This window comes from Thunnus maccoyii, chromosome 6, assembly GCF_910596095.1.
Source record: "Thunnus maccoyii chromosome 6, fThuMac1.1, whole genome shotgun sequence".
Lineage (NCBI taxonomy): Eukaryota > Metazoa > Chordata > Actinopteri > Scombriformes > Scombridae > Thunnus > Thunnus maccoyii.
The window spans coordinates 34,278,182-34,296,253 of NC_056538.1; the positions used below are offsets into that span (position 1 = coordinate 34,278,182).

General features: G+C 45.0%; 1 protein-coding gene across 10 annotated transcripts in view; it reads right to left on the reverse strand.

Moving 5' to 3' along the window:
* Window positions 1-17,817, reverse strand: part of abcc5 (ATP-binding cassette, sub-family C (CFTR/MRP), member 5) — a 29,095-nt gene extending 11,278 nt beyond the window's left edge. Inside the window, exons 1-19 of one of the 10 annotated variants that reach the window (XM_042414142.1) lie at window positions 17,401-17,814; window positions 15,429-15,590; window positions 13,734-13,837; window positions 11,939-12,094; window positions 11,028-11,172; window positions 10,634-10,867; window positions 9,236-9,409; window positions 8,513-8,660; window positions 8,264-8,412; window positions 6,471-6,578; window positions 5,860-6,023; window positions 5,134-5,356; window positions 4,814-4,885; window positions 4,603-4,727; window positions 4,454-4,526; window positions 2,597-2,800; window positions 2,375-2,518; window positions 2,172-2,265; window positions 1,918-2,087 (exon numbers count right to left, since the gene is read on the reverse strand). In XM_042414142.1, the coding sequence (XP_042270076.1) occupies window positions 1,918-2,087; window positions 2,172-2,265; window positions 2,375-2,518; window positions 2,597-2,800; window positions 4,454-4,526; window positions 4,603-4,727; window positions 4,814-4,885; window positions 5,134-5,356; window positions 5,860-6,023; window positions 6,471-6,578; window positions 8,264-8,412; window positions 8,513-8,660; window positions 9,236-9,409; window positions 10,634-10,867; window positions 11,028-11,172; window positions 11,939-12,094; window positions 13,734-13,837; window positions 15,429-15,527 (2,586 nt within the window). In that variant the 5' untranslated portion in view covers window positions 15,528-15,590; window positions 17,401-17,814. The other 9 variants (XM_042414140.1, XM_042414139.1, XM_042414143.1 and 6 more) reach the window with 9 other exon arrangements.
* Window positions 17,818-18,072: the final 255 nt, after the last annotated feature.

Below are 18,072 nucleotides of genomic sequence, written 5' to 3' on the forward strand. Positions count from 1 at the left end.
GGAGGAGATGATGAGGAGGTCAAGTGAAACCGTGGACCTATCCGGTTGCCTCTCTGTTAGTTCTGCTACATTTGTGCGTATTTCTGCTCGTCAGTTCTCTTCCTCTCTGTAAATCGTGTCGGCCAATGAGAACAAACGACTGGAGTCGACCATCAGGACAGAGAAACAGTCGTAAACTCTCCTCCTGCTGACTCCACCACCTGACCGTCTCTGCATCCATCTCCACATCGGAGGAAACACCGGGGTAAACGTGGAGGGATTAAACACCGGCTGTATTCACGGCCACATCTGGATCTTCTCTGACAAACATCCTGCTAGCCAGCGTGCAGGCGCCGGATAATAAACTACGACGACCTCCACGTCTATGGAATACTGAACAACACCGTTCAACCAGATGACTCTCTTTCTGTTAATCCGACAGAACAGAGGACTTTATGGTGAACAAGGATTGGTGTGACTGGGAATATTAAAGTGCTATTCCGTTCCTGTTCACCTAATCTGGAGTTATTGCGTTTATACCGAGGGTATTTACATCAGTCATTATCACAGCGGTCTACGTCCCACCTGTTGGCTCTTTGCAAAGACTTGAACTGCTCGCAGACCAATAATCCTGATGCTGCGCTTAGTGTAGCTGGAGACTTCAATCCGGCTAAGCTTAAGAAGGTTATGCCTGATTTCCATCAATGTATTTACTGCATCACAAGGGAAGAAACACTCTGGATCACTGCTACACACCATTCAGAAATGGTTACAGAGCAGAATCACTACCCGCGTTCGGGGAGAGCGACCATGCGGCCATCTTGCTGAGGTCAATGTGTGTGCCAGAGGTCAGGAAGTGGTCAGGCCAATCAGAGGCCGCCCTACAGTCTGCACTACACTACGTTGACGTCACCGATGACATCAATAGATTCACTGAGTCTAAACAGAAGCAACTGCACCCCAAACTACGGTGAAATCATTCCACAACCAGGACCCATGGATCACCAGAACCACCCTGGATGCCATAAACACGCCTGTAAATCAGCAGACTACAATGTAAGAGGAGCAGTAAAGGAGGCAAAAAGGGACAACGTGAAGAAAGTGGAACTACAATCCAAGACGCATGTGGCAGATTGCGAGCCCCCTCGTCAAGTGCTGATGCATTTCTAGAGAGTGAGCTTAACAACTTTTATGAGGCCATCAGCAGCCAGCAAGCAAAAACAGTGGAAGAGGTTAATGGACGGGTGACATCAGCGTGAAAACACCAAGAAAGCAGCAGCTCCAGACAATATCAGTGGACGGGTCCTCAAACTATGTGCTGACCAACTAGCAACGGTGTTCACAATCATACAGGCAGACACACTTCTTCTACCCTCATTCTTAACACTGGAGCACCCGAGGGCTGCGTTTCGAGCCCCCTGCTGTACTTCCTGTACACACACGACTGTGGAATCACTTTGGACTCCAACACCATCATCAAGTTTGCTGATGACACAGCTGTGGTGGACCCGATCACAGATAACAATGAAAAGGCCGAAGGCTGAAGGAAGGACAACAACCTACTCCTGAACGTCAGCAAGACTCAGGAGCTGATAGTGGACTTTGGAAGAAGCAGGGAAGGAACTACGCCCCCCTTTAATACCAACAGGTCCACATCACCAAGGGTCTGACCTGGACGCTGCATACTGACTCAGTGGTGAGAAAGCAAAGCAGAGACTGTTTCACCTCAGACGCTTGAGGAAATTCTGGGTATTTCTACTCCTGCACCATCGACGGCGTCCTGACGGGAACATCACTGTCTGGTACAGAAACAGCACCGAACAGGATTGTAAGGCCCTGCAAAGAGTGATTAGTTCAGCTGAACATACAAGGAGATGTAGAGGAGGTGAAGAGGAAGTGAGGAGGAGGTTAAGAAGAGGTAAGGAGGAGGCGTCTCACCCCGCTGCCCTGGTTGATCCAGTAGCTGAGCCACCACTGGCAGAAGGCGGAGCTTCCCACATTTAAAACAAACAAAGCCAGGATCAGCAGGCAAGAGGCGGAGCCACCGCACGCCGCCATGTACAGCCGGAACACAGGCCAGGCCACGCCCCCACACTGCTGCTCCTCCCCTTCAGTGTCACATGACAGGAAACAGTGAAACACAGTAAAGTAACAGATCAGAGTAAAACAGGTGTAACAGTGTTCTGTGTTACCGTTGTCTTTGATGACCGGCGCATTCTTCTTCACTGATCCTGGTTTACTGTCTGCTGGCTTCCTCTGAGAGCCGCCGGACTTCCTGCTGGGAGCCTGAAACAGACAGACAGACAGACAATGAGACAGTCAGAAAGACAGTTAGAGAGACAGACAATCAGACAAACAATCAGACAGACAATCAGACAGACAGACAGGTATGTACCTCTATGTACGGAGTGTCTCCCAGCTGAAAGTGGTTGAACATGGTAGCGTAGTCTCCATTCAGTTTCATCAGGTTGTCATGGTTACCCTGCTCCACTATACTGCCCTCCCTCATCAGGATGACATCATCACAGTCCACCAGGTACTGCACACACACACCCCGGTTATCTCCGTGTCAGTGTTGTGCAGTAGAGCACACCTTACCTGTCAGGAGGATGTTTACCTGCAGCTGGTGCGTGACGAAGATGACGGTCTTGTGGCGAAGCTGCTTCCTGATGCCGTTATGGAAGATGTGATTGGCCACGTGGGCGTCGAGGGCGCTGAGCGGGTCGTCCAGGATGTAAACGTCCCGGTCACTGTAGAGGGCACGGGCCAAGCTGATTCGCTGGCGCTGCCCGCCGCTCAGGTTGGCGCCACGTTCACCAATCTGACAGAAAGGAAATTAGAACTTTTAGCTTTTCATTCATACTATAATGTACATGGATAGATAATACATACAATAATATAAATGCTGTCAGGGATGTGACGGTGCTGGCTTTGTTGCATTTGACGACGAGGCAGTTTGACCTAAGCGGGCTTAAGACAGTGATGTAAATCTTCTCTGTGTCTTCTTCTACTGTTTCATGCTATAGTTCTGATACATGCAAAACTGAAATACATTTTGGTCAATAAAGCTTTGGAAGAAAAAACAAGTGGCAAAAAACCTTTGTGTCCTCAACCAATAGAGGGCCAGTTCGACTCTCTGCATCACTCTGGTGTTAACAAGCCAGCTGGGTGGGCTAATGAACCATGCCATCATACCCCCCCCCCCCCCTCCCCCCTCCTCCCCACTATGGCTGACTCTCAGATGAGTGTAGAAGGCTGAGGAGTGATGTTTCAGCTTATCTATTGTCACTGGTTCTGCTTTTGTTCCTAGAACTAGATCTGGGCTCTGCTCAGCAGGTGATACTGAATCCAAGTTACGAGTACTTTCAGGGGTTGGCGGTTGAACAGATGTCACATCACAACAAAGACAGCTAAAACAAACTCAACACCTGCATGGAGCAGGACAACCAATCCTCTAAAGCAGAAGAACAGTGGAGAACCCTTGTTGGACAGAACAACATGTCCAGGCTTCATCAGTATTTGTGGAGAGAATGCTGTTCAGAGGGAGCAGGAGTCAGCAGTTAGAAACCAAAAACTGGGCCAGAAGATTTCTTGTCTGGTAGAAATGGGGATACAACACAGCCAAAGATCCATTAATCTATTGTCTGGCACTTATACGGGTTCTGGGTGGCAGCGGCAGCAGGTTAAGCAAGGTAGCCATGTTCTCCAGCTCCTCCTGAAGGATCTCAAGATGTTCCCAGACCAGATGGGATAAATAATGGTAGATGGACTGTACTTGTATAGCTCCTTTCTAGTCTTCCAACCACTCAAAGCGCTTTTACACTACAAATCACATTCACCCATTCACACACATTCATACGCTGAATGGGTACAGGGGCTACCATGCAAGGTCCCAACCTGCCCATCAGAGAAAACTAACCATTCACACACATTCATACACTGATGGTACAGCCCTCCAGTGTGTTCGAGGTCTGCCCTGACTTGCCCAGAATACCTCCACAGTGAGGCGTCCAGTCATCAGTCAGATGCCCAAAGCAGCTCTACTGGCTCCTTTCAATGCAGAGCAGCAGCCGGCCAAAGGAAACTAACTTTCACTGCTTGTATCCCTGATCGCATCATTTTGGTCACTACCCAAAGTTCATGACATTAGGTGACGGTTAAGGTCCTTCACCACAACAGGCCGGTACAATACCCACAAAGACTCAGGGGTTCTATACAGTCATGTATTTTGGCTGTTTGGGGCAAATAAACACAAATGATCCAGTTTGCAAGGCAAACATTCACTTTGCAGTTCTGTTTTCATCAATGAACAGTAGTTTGTTATTAAAAGCTGCATCATCATCCTGATGGAACCACCTGATTATTTATTATCGGAGTGACGTGTTGCTGAAAACAGACCTGGTCTCTCGTCATTAGTTAATATCAACACACAGTGCACTTTCTATACTAGAACACAAACAGGAAGTGATGTCACCTCTGTGAGGTCAGCGTTGGGCAGCAGGGCAAGGTCTGGTCTGAGACAGCAGGCGCTCAGCACCGACTGATACCTGCAGAAACAAAAACAGTTAGTTCATCCTCGTCTGAGGACTAAACCAGCCAATCACAGTCCAAAGACGCTCACACCTGTCCTCCTGGTACTCCTGTCCAAACAGGATGTTGTCTCTCAGTGTTGTGTTCAGGATCCAGGCCTGCTGAGCCACGTAGGCCAGCCTTCCTCTGACAGCCACGCTGCCCTCCAACACAATCATCTGTCAATACACCGATTAGTTATCAATATTAATGATCAGCACATTACCAGTAGCAGCTTTTAGGCTGTTGTGGGAGGTAACGTCACCTGTCCTAAGATGGCGGAGATCAGAGAGGTTTTGCCACTGCCAACGCTCCCACAGACACCGACCAGCTGCCCCTGAGACACACAGACATTTAGTCAAATCGTCTCCATTAAAAGTCAATGAATCAGCTGTTAGCAGCCGCTGTCTGCAGTGTAACATGATGTTCAGACAACTATCACTGATCACTGTGAAAATGAAGAAAACTTAAACACGTGATGATTCTCAGGCAGGTTCTGCAGCCTCTTTTTCTGTGGTTGTAAATGTATTTATGGAGGTTTATTGGTGATGATATCAGAGATGATGATGTGTCTGGAGGATCTACCTGCTGGATGCTCAGGTTGATGCTGTGCAGGGTGCTCTGAAGCCGCGGTGAGACAGAGGGGATGGTCAGGAGGGGAGGTAAAGCCTCCCCCTCCCCACCTTCTTCCCCCTCTTCTTCCTCTGGACTCAAGGCTCTGTCTCCTCCTCCTCCTCCTCCTCTCAGCAGGGAGCCAGTCACCTCCTGCTCCTCCTCCTCTTCCTGGAGAACCACTCTGTCTCTGCACCTGGAGGTCACGACAGGACAAGTACAAGAGAAAACTGGTGAATGCACCAAATCACTCGTACATGCCTCTAAAGAACAAATATGTTGATATGAGTACTTCTTGAATGCACATTTTGGTGAAAAAGACTGAATGTAAATATAATTTTGCTTGTTGCCTTTAACGCCCGAGTTTAGGATCTGAATAGTTCTTACGTCATGTTGACATTGTACTAAAACTGCAATTTAGACCAGGATTGTTTCATTTTTCTACAAACAAAAAACATCTATTTCCAATTTAAATAAGACAAAAATCACACACAGTATCTTTTAAATGGCAGAAATTTAGACATTTAGAAAGCTTGAGATTTGGGGTTAGAATATAAAAGTGAGTATAGTGTGATTTTGATAAAGCTGAGGGACTATTTTGTTGACAAGGAGCACCTGAATGCATCATTAGATCTGGTCTCAGGCTGTTGATGAAGGCATCATCTAAACTGAGAAACACATGTAGTAAACGTTGTGTACTTCTCTCTGTGTTGGTGTCTGCTGGCTGTCCGGACACATGGACTCGGCTGGGCGCTGTGCCCGCCTCCATCCCACGCCAGACTGACTCCACACATCTCCACGGCAACCTGAGGATCACCAGGCAACGCACGGATGCTGTCGACCTCCGGCAACAGGAAGAGACTCTGAAAAGGGACGGAGTGTCTCAAACTAAACATGTCAGCCGAGAGTCTCTGCTAAAGATATAAAAACAGGAAAGTTGTCTTTTCATTTCAATTTAACTCAACACTGCGGCCTCAGGGGGGCGCTACAGCCGCTGCAGACTGTTAGGATCAGTCTGATCTTTTAATTTCACTGGGATTTGATTTTTGGCTGAAGCTTCCTCAGATCAAACTGGTCGGACACGTTTCTGCTGACTCAGCTCATTCCCTCCATCTATTCTCCCATTCAGTCATCCAACTATTCTTCCAACCATTCATCCCTTCATCCATCTGTCCAACAGCCAGGGAACAGCTGAACCCTCCAACCTCCCAGCACAACAAACTGAGGCAGTGTGGATGAGGGGAGATATATAACCAGGTGTGTAGGCAAGTATATACAGTATGTAGGTGAGATGTAGGACAGCAGCACACCTTGAATCTCTCCACGGCTACGGACGCCTCCGATAGAGACTTGACAGAGAACGGTGTGACCTTCAGGGCAAAGGTCATGGCGTTGAACACCGTCACCACAGTGAAGGCCTGAAGAGACAGAAAGTAAACCAGACCTGTGAGCATCCAGACGTTTAACAGAAACTTTACAATTGTTACACTTTCATTTAGTTTTTATCCAAAGCAACATACACACAAGAGTTAATGCAACACAAGCAGGGATCCAGTCAGGAGAGAACAACACGAGTAAGTACCATAAAGCTAAGTTCAAGTCTGATAGGACGTAGATGCCAACAGGCAGAGTGCATAGAAGTGGATAATACATTTTTCTATATATATTTTTTTATAATTCCATCAGGTGCAGAAGTGTTCATGAAAGAGCTGGTCTTTAGTCTTTTCTTAAAGATGGAGAGGGACTCCACAGATCGAACAGATGGAACAAACTCCGTTGTTTGTACGGATGATGATGTTTTGTTGTATAGAGGGACTGGCTGGGATAACAAGGAGCTCAGTCTTAGAGAGGTTGAGTTGAAGGCGGCGTCCCTTCAGAAACGTGTCAACATGAAGGAACAGATGGGAAAATGGGGTTAGCTAGTGAGCTAATGCTAGCAGGTAACAGTTAGCGGCTGCCTTTTGTAATGCACACATGTATAAAGAAAGACTGGTGTAACTAGTCAGTTAGCCAAAGCCTGCTTTATTGCTAACAAGTATAGATTGATAACAAGGCTAGCCAGTTAGCTGTAGCCTATTAAAACACTAGGCAGTATAAAGAAAGAACTGTAGCGAGGTTAGCCACTTACTGTAGCCATTTGTAAAGCAAACGGGTATAAAAAGAGACTTCAAGTGTAGCTAGCCACCATGCTGTGACCTGCTGTATTGCCAACAGGTATAAAGATATTGGCCTGTTTGAATGCTAACAGGTAAAAAGAGAAACCTATAGCAAGGCTAGCCAGTTAGCAGTAGCCTGATGCAATGAAAAGTCAGACTTATAATGTAGCTAGCCAGTTAGCTGTGGTATAACGTTAACAGGTACAAACAAATAATAGAGGTGGGAGGAGATATTTCAGCCTCTCTGGTTCCTGCAGTAAAAGTCTCGTTCATGTTTCTCTCTCTTTTACTGTTCGGATCAACAAGAAACTCTTCTGACATCACAACAAAACATGAACAACTGTGTTAAAAAATACTGAAAATACAAGACTGTGGACATAAAGATTTCAGGGTAGTTAACTACAACTCCCAAGGTGCATTTCAGCATGAAACAGCCAATCGCAGAGCTTAAAGTTCGGTCAGGTGTATCGCTAACGGCGAGCAGAAACTAAAGATTAAACTGATTTTACAATCTGCAGATTAAATCAGTTCACTTTTAATTTCTGGGTCACTTTGAATGAATTCAGTAACCATGGCGACTTGCTTTGTTTAAAATTTCATTCATTACACTCTGATTCACACCTCTGACTGGCTTCTTCTCCATAGCAACAGCAGCCGAGGCTCATGGGTATTGTAGTATTCTCACAGACAGAAAAGAAGTGTAAATAACGTAAACTGGTGTCAGAATATAAACCTGTAGGTTCGTCACATTGTCAGGAGAGTTTCTATGTTCAGTAACATCGAGTAGATCAATTACAGAATATTTTGAAATGAGAAACAGAACGAGGAAAAACACGCAGCCGCCAGTAAGCTACGCTGCAGCTAAATGCTAACAGCTGACTGAGCAGTTAACACAATAAAAACACACTGACAACACCAACAGCAGACAGTTTGAACATGTTTCACACCTGAGCTGCTGTCAGGTCGTATCCTAGCAACATGTGGGCGGAGAACGTTGCGACGCTAGCGATGACGACGACGATGGGAGCCACGCCCACCGTGATGCTCTGGAAGTAACCTGTGAGCTCCAGGATCCTGCGCTCCTCCCCGCGGATCCCTGACAGAGCAGACGAGTCAAAAACACCGCTGATGTCACAGTTACCTGCTGATGTCACAGTTACAGGCCGCCCAGGTGAGTGTGTCAGGCGAGTACGTACTGTGGACGTCCTGGGAGAAGGCTTTGACCCAGGCGTACATCTTGATGAACTTGATGTAGTTGAGGATCTCGTTCATCTTCTGCACTCGTCTGTCGGTGACAGCAGCGCCCTTCCTCCTGAAGTACGCCGTCAGTCTGGAGCTGAACATCTGAACAGAACAAACCGATCAATACACCTGCACAGGTAGGAGGATAAACGTCTCCAGGTGGATCATTTCATCACAGATGACCTCTGTGTCTGTGACGGTGAAAGTTTGGGAAACAAGAAATGTTTTAACAATAGAGACGCACTGGTGCAATTTTCTTGACCAATTCCGATTTCCGATGTTTTAATGGTCTGACCTGCTGATTCCAATTTTCTTTCTTTCTTTATATATTTCCTTTCTTACTGAGAACGATAATTGACAGCATACACAAACATTTTTGTAACTTTCCTTTAATAGAGTAATGAAATTCAACTGTATGTTCATTAACTATTTAAATAACTTACATTTTTCTTCCTGAAACTGGGAATGTTCACCACAGTGAAGGTTTAAGTGTCTGATTAAGTTAGTTGTTCCAAATGTTTCCAAGGTTGTTCCTCTGCAGCTTATTTTGGATTTAAAGGTGTTACAGATTCTTCTTCACTCACGCTGAGGAACTTCCACACCAACGACACCAACACATGTAATACAAGTTAATAATCTGACAATATACAGGCGACAGACAGGTGACAGGTACTGACCATGGTGGGGTAGAACAGGATGAACACAGCTGAGCCCAGCAGAGACGTTGGTCCCAGTATAAACAGGTTGTAGGCCACGCCCAGCACCGCCACCAGTGGGCCCCCCGCCAACAAACTGCCCACCGCCGCCGCCTCGAACATCCGCTGACCGTCACTGGAACACATGTTGATCAACTGAAGGGACAGAAAGAGTTAAATCAGATGTGTTTATCATCAGCATCAACAGACAGAAGACGACAGAAAGGAAAGAAGAAGAAAAAAACAAGACAGAGAGAAAGAAGGGAGGAAAGAAAGGATGCAAGGAAGAAAAGGAAGGATGAAAGACAGAACGGAGGAAAGAAAGAACAAATAAAAAAGACAGAGCTGTTCTGGCAGCTGTCCCTCACCTGTGTAAACGTGTCCCTCACCTGTGTAAACGTGTCCCTCACCTGTATAACTGTGTCCCTCACCTGTAATGAACGTGTCCCTCACCTGTGTAAACGTGTCCCTCACCTGTATAACTGTGTCCCTCACCTGTAATGAACGTGTCCCTCACCTGTGTAAACATGTCCCTCACCTGTGTAAACGTGTCCCTCACCTGTATAACTGTGTCCCTCACCTGTGTAAACGTGTCCCTCACCTGTGTAAACGTGTCCCTCACCTGTGTAAACGTGTCCCTCACCTGTAATGAACGTGTCCCTCACCTGTGTAAACGTGTCCCTCACGTGTATAAACATGTCCCTCACCTGTATGGACGTGTCCCTCACCTGTGTGAACTTGTCCCTCACCTGTGTGAACGTGTCCCTCACCTGTAATGAACGTGTCCCTCACCTGTGTGGACGTGTCCCTCACCTGTGTGAACTTATCCCTCACCTGTGTTGGTATGTCCCTCACCTGTATAACTGTGTCCCTCACATATGTGGACGTGTCCCTCACCTGTGTGGGCGTGTCCCTCACCTGTGTGGGCGTGTCCCTCTCCTGTGTGGGCGTGTCCCTCTCCTGTGTGGGCGTGTCCCTCACCTGTGTGAACTTGTCCCTCACCTGTGTTGGTATGTCCCTCACCTGTATAACTGTGTCCCTCACCTGTGTGGACGTGTCCCTCACCTGTGTTGGTATGTCCCTCACCTGTATAACTGTGTCCCTCACCTGTATAATTGTGTCCCTCACCTGTATAATTGTGTCCCTCACCTGTATAATTGTGTCTCTCACCTGTGTGGGCGTGTCCCTCACCTGTATAATTGTGTCTCTCACCTGTGTGGACGTGTCCCTCACCTGTGTGGGCGTGTCCCTCACCTGTATAATTGTGTCCCTCACCTGTATGGACGTGTCCCTCACCTGTATAATTGTGTCCCTCACCTGTATGGGCGTGTCCCTCACCTGTATAATTGTGTGTCTCACCTGTGTGGGCGTGTCCCTCACCTGTCCCATGGACTTGTCCCTGACGCTGCGGAGACGCAGGATCTTGTGGAACGCCATGCTGAGGACGGCTCCTCTCAGCCGGCTGCCCGTCCTGTAGTTCAGGGCCCAGGTCAGAGCCAGAGACCAGGACCGCACCAGCTCGGTGCCCAGTAGTCCCACTACCAGCAGCAGCCCGTAGCCCAGCTCAGGCTCCTCCTGCTGGGTGTACTCCAGTAGACGCTTCACCACAAAGGCCTGGAGGAGGCACACAGCAGGTCAGACTGGCCACACTGGTTTTATAGGTTGTACTGGTCTGATCAAACAGGTCTTACTAGTCATACTTGTACTAGTCTCACTGGTCATCCTGGTCTTAAATGTCTTACTGGTGTTACTGGTCTCACTGGTCCTGACTCACCGGGCCACTGAATCCTGCCAGCTGAGTGACGGTGAGACAGAGGATGGACAGGAGGAGACGAGTCCGACAGAAAGACCAAACCACCGAACACAGAGACGCCTCGCTGCCCTTTGACCTCTGCTCTTCCTCCCACAGAGCTGCGAGCCTGAGAGCCACAATAATCATTCAATAATCATTCAATAATCATTCAATAATCATTCAATAGTCATTCAATAATCATTCAATAATCATTCAATAATCATTCAATAATCATTCAATAGTCATTCAATAGTCATTCAATAATCATTCAATAATCATTCAATAGTCATTCAATAGTCATTCAATAATCATTCAATAATCATTCAATAGTCATTCAATAATCATTCAATAATCATTCAATAGTCATTCAATAATCATTCAATAATCATTCAATAATCATTCAATAGTCATCAATAATCATTCATTACACATAAAAACCAGATTTAAGATGTTTAACATTAAATTAAATTAAATCATTTTAGCTAAAAGTAACTAAATAACTGAATAAATATCAAATGATTAAATTAAATGTCTGAACTTATTTATTTACAGACTGATGTTTGTTTTCAGGAAAACAACATTTATAACAACATGTCACAGTGATAATTATAATCTGATCCACAGCGACGGACATGTCGGATGTTTTCCTGCTTGGAAACACGTTCTTGTTATTGTTGGGTTTATCAGCTGTTTCCTGTCTCAGAGCACCAAGTTCAATCTGAAGTGTGGAACTTGTATCTCCGTTTTTCCTCATATCGCATGAAAGCAGCATCACACCTGAGCTGGTGGATTCTGGGTAATGTAGGATTTTACACCAGTCAGGTGTTTGATGTTTTAATCACCATGAAACAGGTAAAATAGTTCTAATTCATTCATTTAAAAGCTCTGCCCACCTCAGGCTGTTGGCATGGCAACCCTCCCGCTGTGACACAGGCCAGATGTCGTCCAATAAGAGCTGTCCTTTCCGGTGGGCGTGTACCACCAGAGGAGTCAGCCAATGAAACGTCATGAAGGAGAAAAGACCGGCGCTGTCGACGGGATGATCACACCTGAGAGACACACACACACACCTGAGAGACAAACACACACACCTGAGAGACACACACACACACCTGAGAGACACACACACACACCTGAGAGACACACACACACCTGAGAGACAAACACACACACCTGAGAGACACACACACACCTGAGAGACAAACACACACACCTGAGACACACACACACCTGAGAGACACACACACCTGAGAGACACACACACACCTGAGAGACAAACACACACCTGAGAGACACACACACCTGAGACACACACACACACCTGAGAGACACACACACCTGAGAGACACACACACCTGAGACAAACACACACACCTGAGACACACACACACCTGAGAGACACACACACCTGAGAGACACACACACACCTGAGAGACAAACACACACCTGAGAGACACACACACCTGAGACACACACACACACCTGAGAGACACACACACCTGAGACACACACACACCTGAGAGACACACACACACCTGAGAGACACACACACCTGAGAGACAAACACACACACCTGAGAGACACACACACACCTGAGAGACACACACACACCTGAGAGACAAACACACACACCTGAGACACACACACACCTGAGAGACACACACACACACCTGAGAGACACACACACACCTGAGAGACACACACACCTGAGAGACAAACACACACACCTGAGAGACACACACACACCTGAGAGACACACACACACCTGAGAGACAAACACACACACCTGAGACACACACACACCTGAGAGACACACACACCTGAGAGACAAACACACACACCTGAGAGACACACACACACCTGAGAGACACACACACCTGAGAGACAAACACACACACCTGAGAGACACACACACACCTGAGAGACACACACACACACCTGAGACACACACACACCTGAGAGACACACACACCTGAGACACACACACACACCTGAGAGACAAACACACACACCTGAGACACACACACACCTGAGAGACACACACACACCTGAGAGACACACACACACCTGAGACACACACACACCTGAGACACACACACACCTGAGAGACACACACACCTGAGACACACACACACACCTGAGAGACACACACACCTGAGACACACACACACCTGAGAGACACACACACCTGAGAGACACACACACACCTAAGAGACACACACACACCTGAGAGACACACACACCTGAGAGACACACACACCTGAGACACACACACACCTGAGAGACACACACACCTGAGACACACACACACACCTGAGAGACACACACACCTGAGACACACACACACCTGAGAGACACACACACACACCTGAGAGACACACACACACACCTGAGACACACACACACACCTGAGAGACACACACACCTGAGACACACACACACCTGAGACACACACACACACACCTGAGAGACACACACACACCTGAGAGACACACACACCTGAGAGACACACACACACACCTGAGAGACACACACACACCTGAGAGACACACACACCTGAGACACACACACACACACCTGAGAGACACACACACACCTGAGAGACACACACACCTGAGAGACACACACACACACACCTGAGAGACACACACACACACCTCTGGATGTGTGTGTTTGTGTGTGTGTTACCTGTCTCTCTCTCCACCTGCTTTGGTCTGGTCTTTAGCTCCGCCCTCCGCCAGCTCTTCACCGTGGCAACCAGCCGATCTGTCCGCACACACACACAATGCACCCTGACCTCACACACACACACACACACACACACACACACACACACACACACACACACACACACACACACAGTGACTTCAGCCTTCAAATGTCCTCAATACAAAACACAAACAAGCAACAAAGCATTTGACATGTTTACATCCTCACTTCTTCAGTTTATGTTCAACACAAACTAACAAACTATATAAACACAATATAAACATTTATACACTATATAAACACAATATAAACATGTATACACTATATAAACACAATATAAACATTTATACACTATATAAACACAATATAAACATTTATACACTATATAAACACAATATACACATCTGAGTGTTTATGTTCTATGTTTTATCTCTATATTTGACCACTTGAAATTCATGTTTTTAATGTGTTTTCTAAGTTGTGTTGTCTGTGTTGACATATAAAGGCTGAATCTGCATTAATATTTAATGTTTCTATATTTAATGTTTGTGTATTTGAAGGAGCTGTAGAGATAAAGTGTGTCCGGTTTGAATGAAATGAATCATTTCAGTGACAGAAATAAAACACTTTCACATCCAGACACGTTTCACACGACCTTCATCAGTGATCAAAAACACCTGGAAACATCTGGAAACACCTGGAAACATCTGGAAACATCTGGAAACACCTGGAAACATCTTCACCTCACGGAGAGACAGAAATCACTCAGAGGAGTCGACTATCAATCAATCCATCCATCAATAATTTCACTGTTGATGTTCAGTTTTGTTCTCTGCTGATAAACGTCAGTCAGCCCAAAACCCCTGAAGCATCAGTGTCGTTGCCATGGTAACCTGCAGATTAAACTCTGTGTGTGTGTGTGTGTCACAGCCTCCTCTCAGCTGCTACTGAGCACGTGCAGAGCTCACGTTCTCCGCCTCATGTTCCTCACACACATCACATCCATTCATACGGCGTCGACCAATCAGAAGCCTGGATCCCCCCCCCCCCCCCCCCCCCCCCAGCATCAGGAGGCGGGTCTTCATTATGTAAACAAGGACATATATGTGTGTGTGTGTGTGTGTGATTTATCTGCTTTTATTCTGATATTTGATCACAGTTTTGTTTTTTTGTTGTTTTCATTTTGTCTCAAAATAACAGAAACCAGAGATATGACCATAAATATAAGACACTATTTGCTGAGTATTTACTGTTTGTGTTGTGATTAAAAAAAAAATTAAAAAATTATGACTAAAAGAAAAAAACAAGAAAAATCTCTCAGATTGTTATTAAAGAAAAAACCCTGAAAACATTTAATTTGTCAGTTAAAATCGACATTTTTCTCTTTTATTCTCATTTTATAATCTGAAACTGAATCAGTTTGATGTGTTTTTGGTTGTTTTTATTTTGTTGCTTCAACAAATGAGTTTATTTTATTGAACATTTAGGTGTTTTAAGGTAAATCAAGGATGGTTTTAAGGATGTTCTGTGGGACAGAAACTCTCTGCCAGAGCTTAAACCACAGCTGTCGACTTTATCAACAACAGTCAGAAACGGTACTGATGTGTTTGTTAGAGGAGCACCTGAACGCCTCGTCATCACACACCTGTCTGAGCTGTGGTCACATGTTCTCACCTGAGCCGTGACATCCTGGGAGGGTTTGACCTCTGACCCCGGCAGAGCACGGCAGCAGGAGGGCCGAGGCTCACTCCGTCCAGAGTCATGGTCTCTCATCTTCTATCAGACAACATGGAGCTGTGACCTCTGACCTTTTACCTGACAGGAAACTCCTGAACTCTGCAGAGACACAGAGACACTAAAACCAGCGCTGGAAGAAATACTGCAGTAAAAGTACCAATACTGCAACGTAAAAGGTACACACAGCTACTTTATATACAGTTAGCTAGTTTAGTCCAATGGTTCCCAACCTAGGGGTCGAGGCCCCTCCAAAGGGTCAGCAGATAAATCTGAGGGGTGGTGAGATGATTAATGGGAGAGGAAAGAAGAAAAAACAAAGTTCTGATACACAAATCTGTTTTCAGTTTTTGGACTTTTTCTCTAATCTTTGATTTTTGCTGAAATATTGGATCATTTGAACATTTATTGAAATGAAAGCATGTGAGAAGTTTAGAGGGAAAAATCACTATTTGGTGGAGCTGTTAACAACTCATAGACATGTGAAATGTGACCCCGACTACACACTGCTTTTTGTAAGACGTCAAAAGACAAAAAGGTTGGAAACCACTGGTTTCATCTTTAACAATGTGTTGTATTTTAAAAGCTTGTTATATTATCCATTGTGTCAAATCTTCATCTGAAATGCAACTAAAGCTGTCAAATAAATGTAGTGGAGTAGAAAGTACAATATTTCCCTCTGAAATGTAGAAAGTAGCATCACATGGAAATACTCAAGTAAAGTACAAGTACCTCAAAACTGTACTTCAGTACAGTACTTGAGTAAATGTTCTCACAGCAGAAAGATTATTATAAACTCTCAGCAAAGGTCAAGAACGACCTTTGAACTGTGTGAAGACAGGGTGATATGATCGAAAGCTCTGGAAAAAGCTTGAAAGGAGACGTTGAGTTCGGAGTTTAGTTTCTCGTGTGATTTTATAGATTTCATGTGAGGAAAAACAAACAGAAACAGAAACACTAAAGGAATTTTATATTTAAATAAAAAGACAGAAAACACAACAGATCACAGACAAAAACACACACGTGAGCACAAAACAGTCAGATGCAAAATAAATATTATAGAATTATTATTTAAATAAAATGTAATAAGTTAAATATTAAAATAGAATTTACAGGATCAAACATCATGTTAAACATGAGAGATGATCAAACTAACAGTTACTGTCATCATTGATTCATTAATTCATCATTTTGTCTATAAAATGTCAGAAACTAGTGAAAAATGTTTGTTGTGATTCTTCATGTTTCGTTCTGTCTGAGCAGCAGATTCACGAGGAAAAACTTCAAATCTTCACATCTGACAAGCTGCAAAATCTGTTTTTTTACTGTAAAAATGGTTCAAATGATTATTAGATTATAAAAATTGTTTCTGATTAATTTTCTGTTTATTGAGTAAATGTTGCAGCTCTAAACATCAGATAAATAATAAATAATAATAAAATATAAAGACTGCAGGAATATTACAGAAATACTGAAAGTATAAAAACACAGAAGCACAGATGGAATATTTAGAGTTTTATCTTCACTTAATAAAATCAGCACTAGAATAATATCATAAATACTGCAAACTGTAATAAAAACATGCTGAAGTACAGAATGTAGTAAAACTACATGAACAACATATTATTATTAATAATAATAATATTACAGGATTATTATGATTCAACAGAATAAACTCCTTATTAGGCTCAGTAATAATATTACTGAGTACCACCGAGTACTACAGAGTACTGCGTTAGTTACTGTGTACTCAGAGTACAGTAATAAAATACTGCAGTAAAACACAGATGAATCACAAACACAATATCTGCTGTTTTATCACGTGAGGCCTTCAGCGCTCTGAGCATCACACCGGAAATGACTCCGAACACAAAAACAACACAAATCAGCTGTTTAGTCGCGAGCTGCTCACCTGTCCGTCTGTCTCACCTGTCTACGAGTCCGCGAGGACAGACTGCCTGTCCTCCTTCAGGTCCGCAGCTCAGTAAACAGCTCACTGAAGCTGCAGATCAACACAGCAGCAGCGTGGGGGATCATGGGAAATGCAGTTCTACGTGACGCCAGACTCCCGCCTCCCTGCGTTTCGCCTCGTTGACTGACGTCACCGTCACGTTGTTTGCAGCCCTGAGTGCGGACTGTCAGGACTCAATACGGTCTTTGAAAAAAAACCCTTGTAAATATTTGTTGTGTACATGTAAACATATGACGTCATTATAAGCGGTTGTGTACCCGCATGTTGTGATGAATAATTGTGCCTGTGAGTCTCCGCTCAGGGGAGAATTTACAGAAGATACATTTCCCAGAATGCTCTGCTGCCCCCTGCTGTCGGTTGGTGGTGGTGCTCTCTCTCTCTCTCTCTCTCTCTCTCTCTCTCTCTCTCACACACACACACACACACACACACACACACACACACACACACCCGAACAAACTAAATCATTTATTCTTATTTAAACCTGAAGCGGATTTAAAGGGACAGTTCACATGTTTCAGTCTCATATATTTATGTTTTATATATTTAATAAATTAGACCAGTCTGGGTCAATACTCTGTTTTGATTGGCCGGCAGGTGTGCGTTATTCTG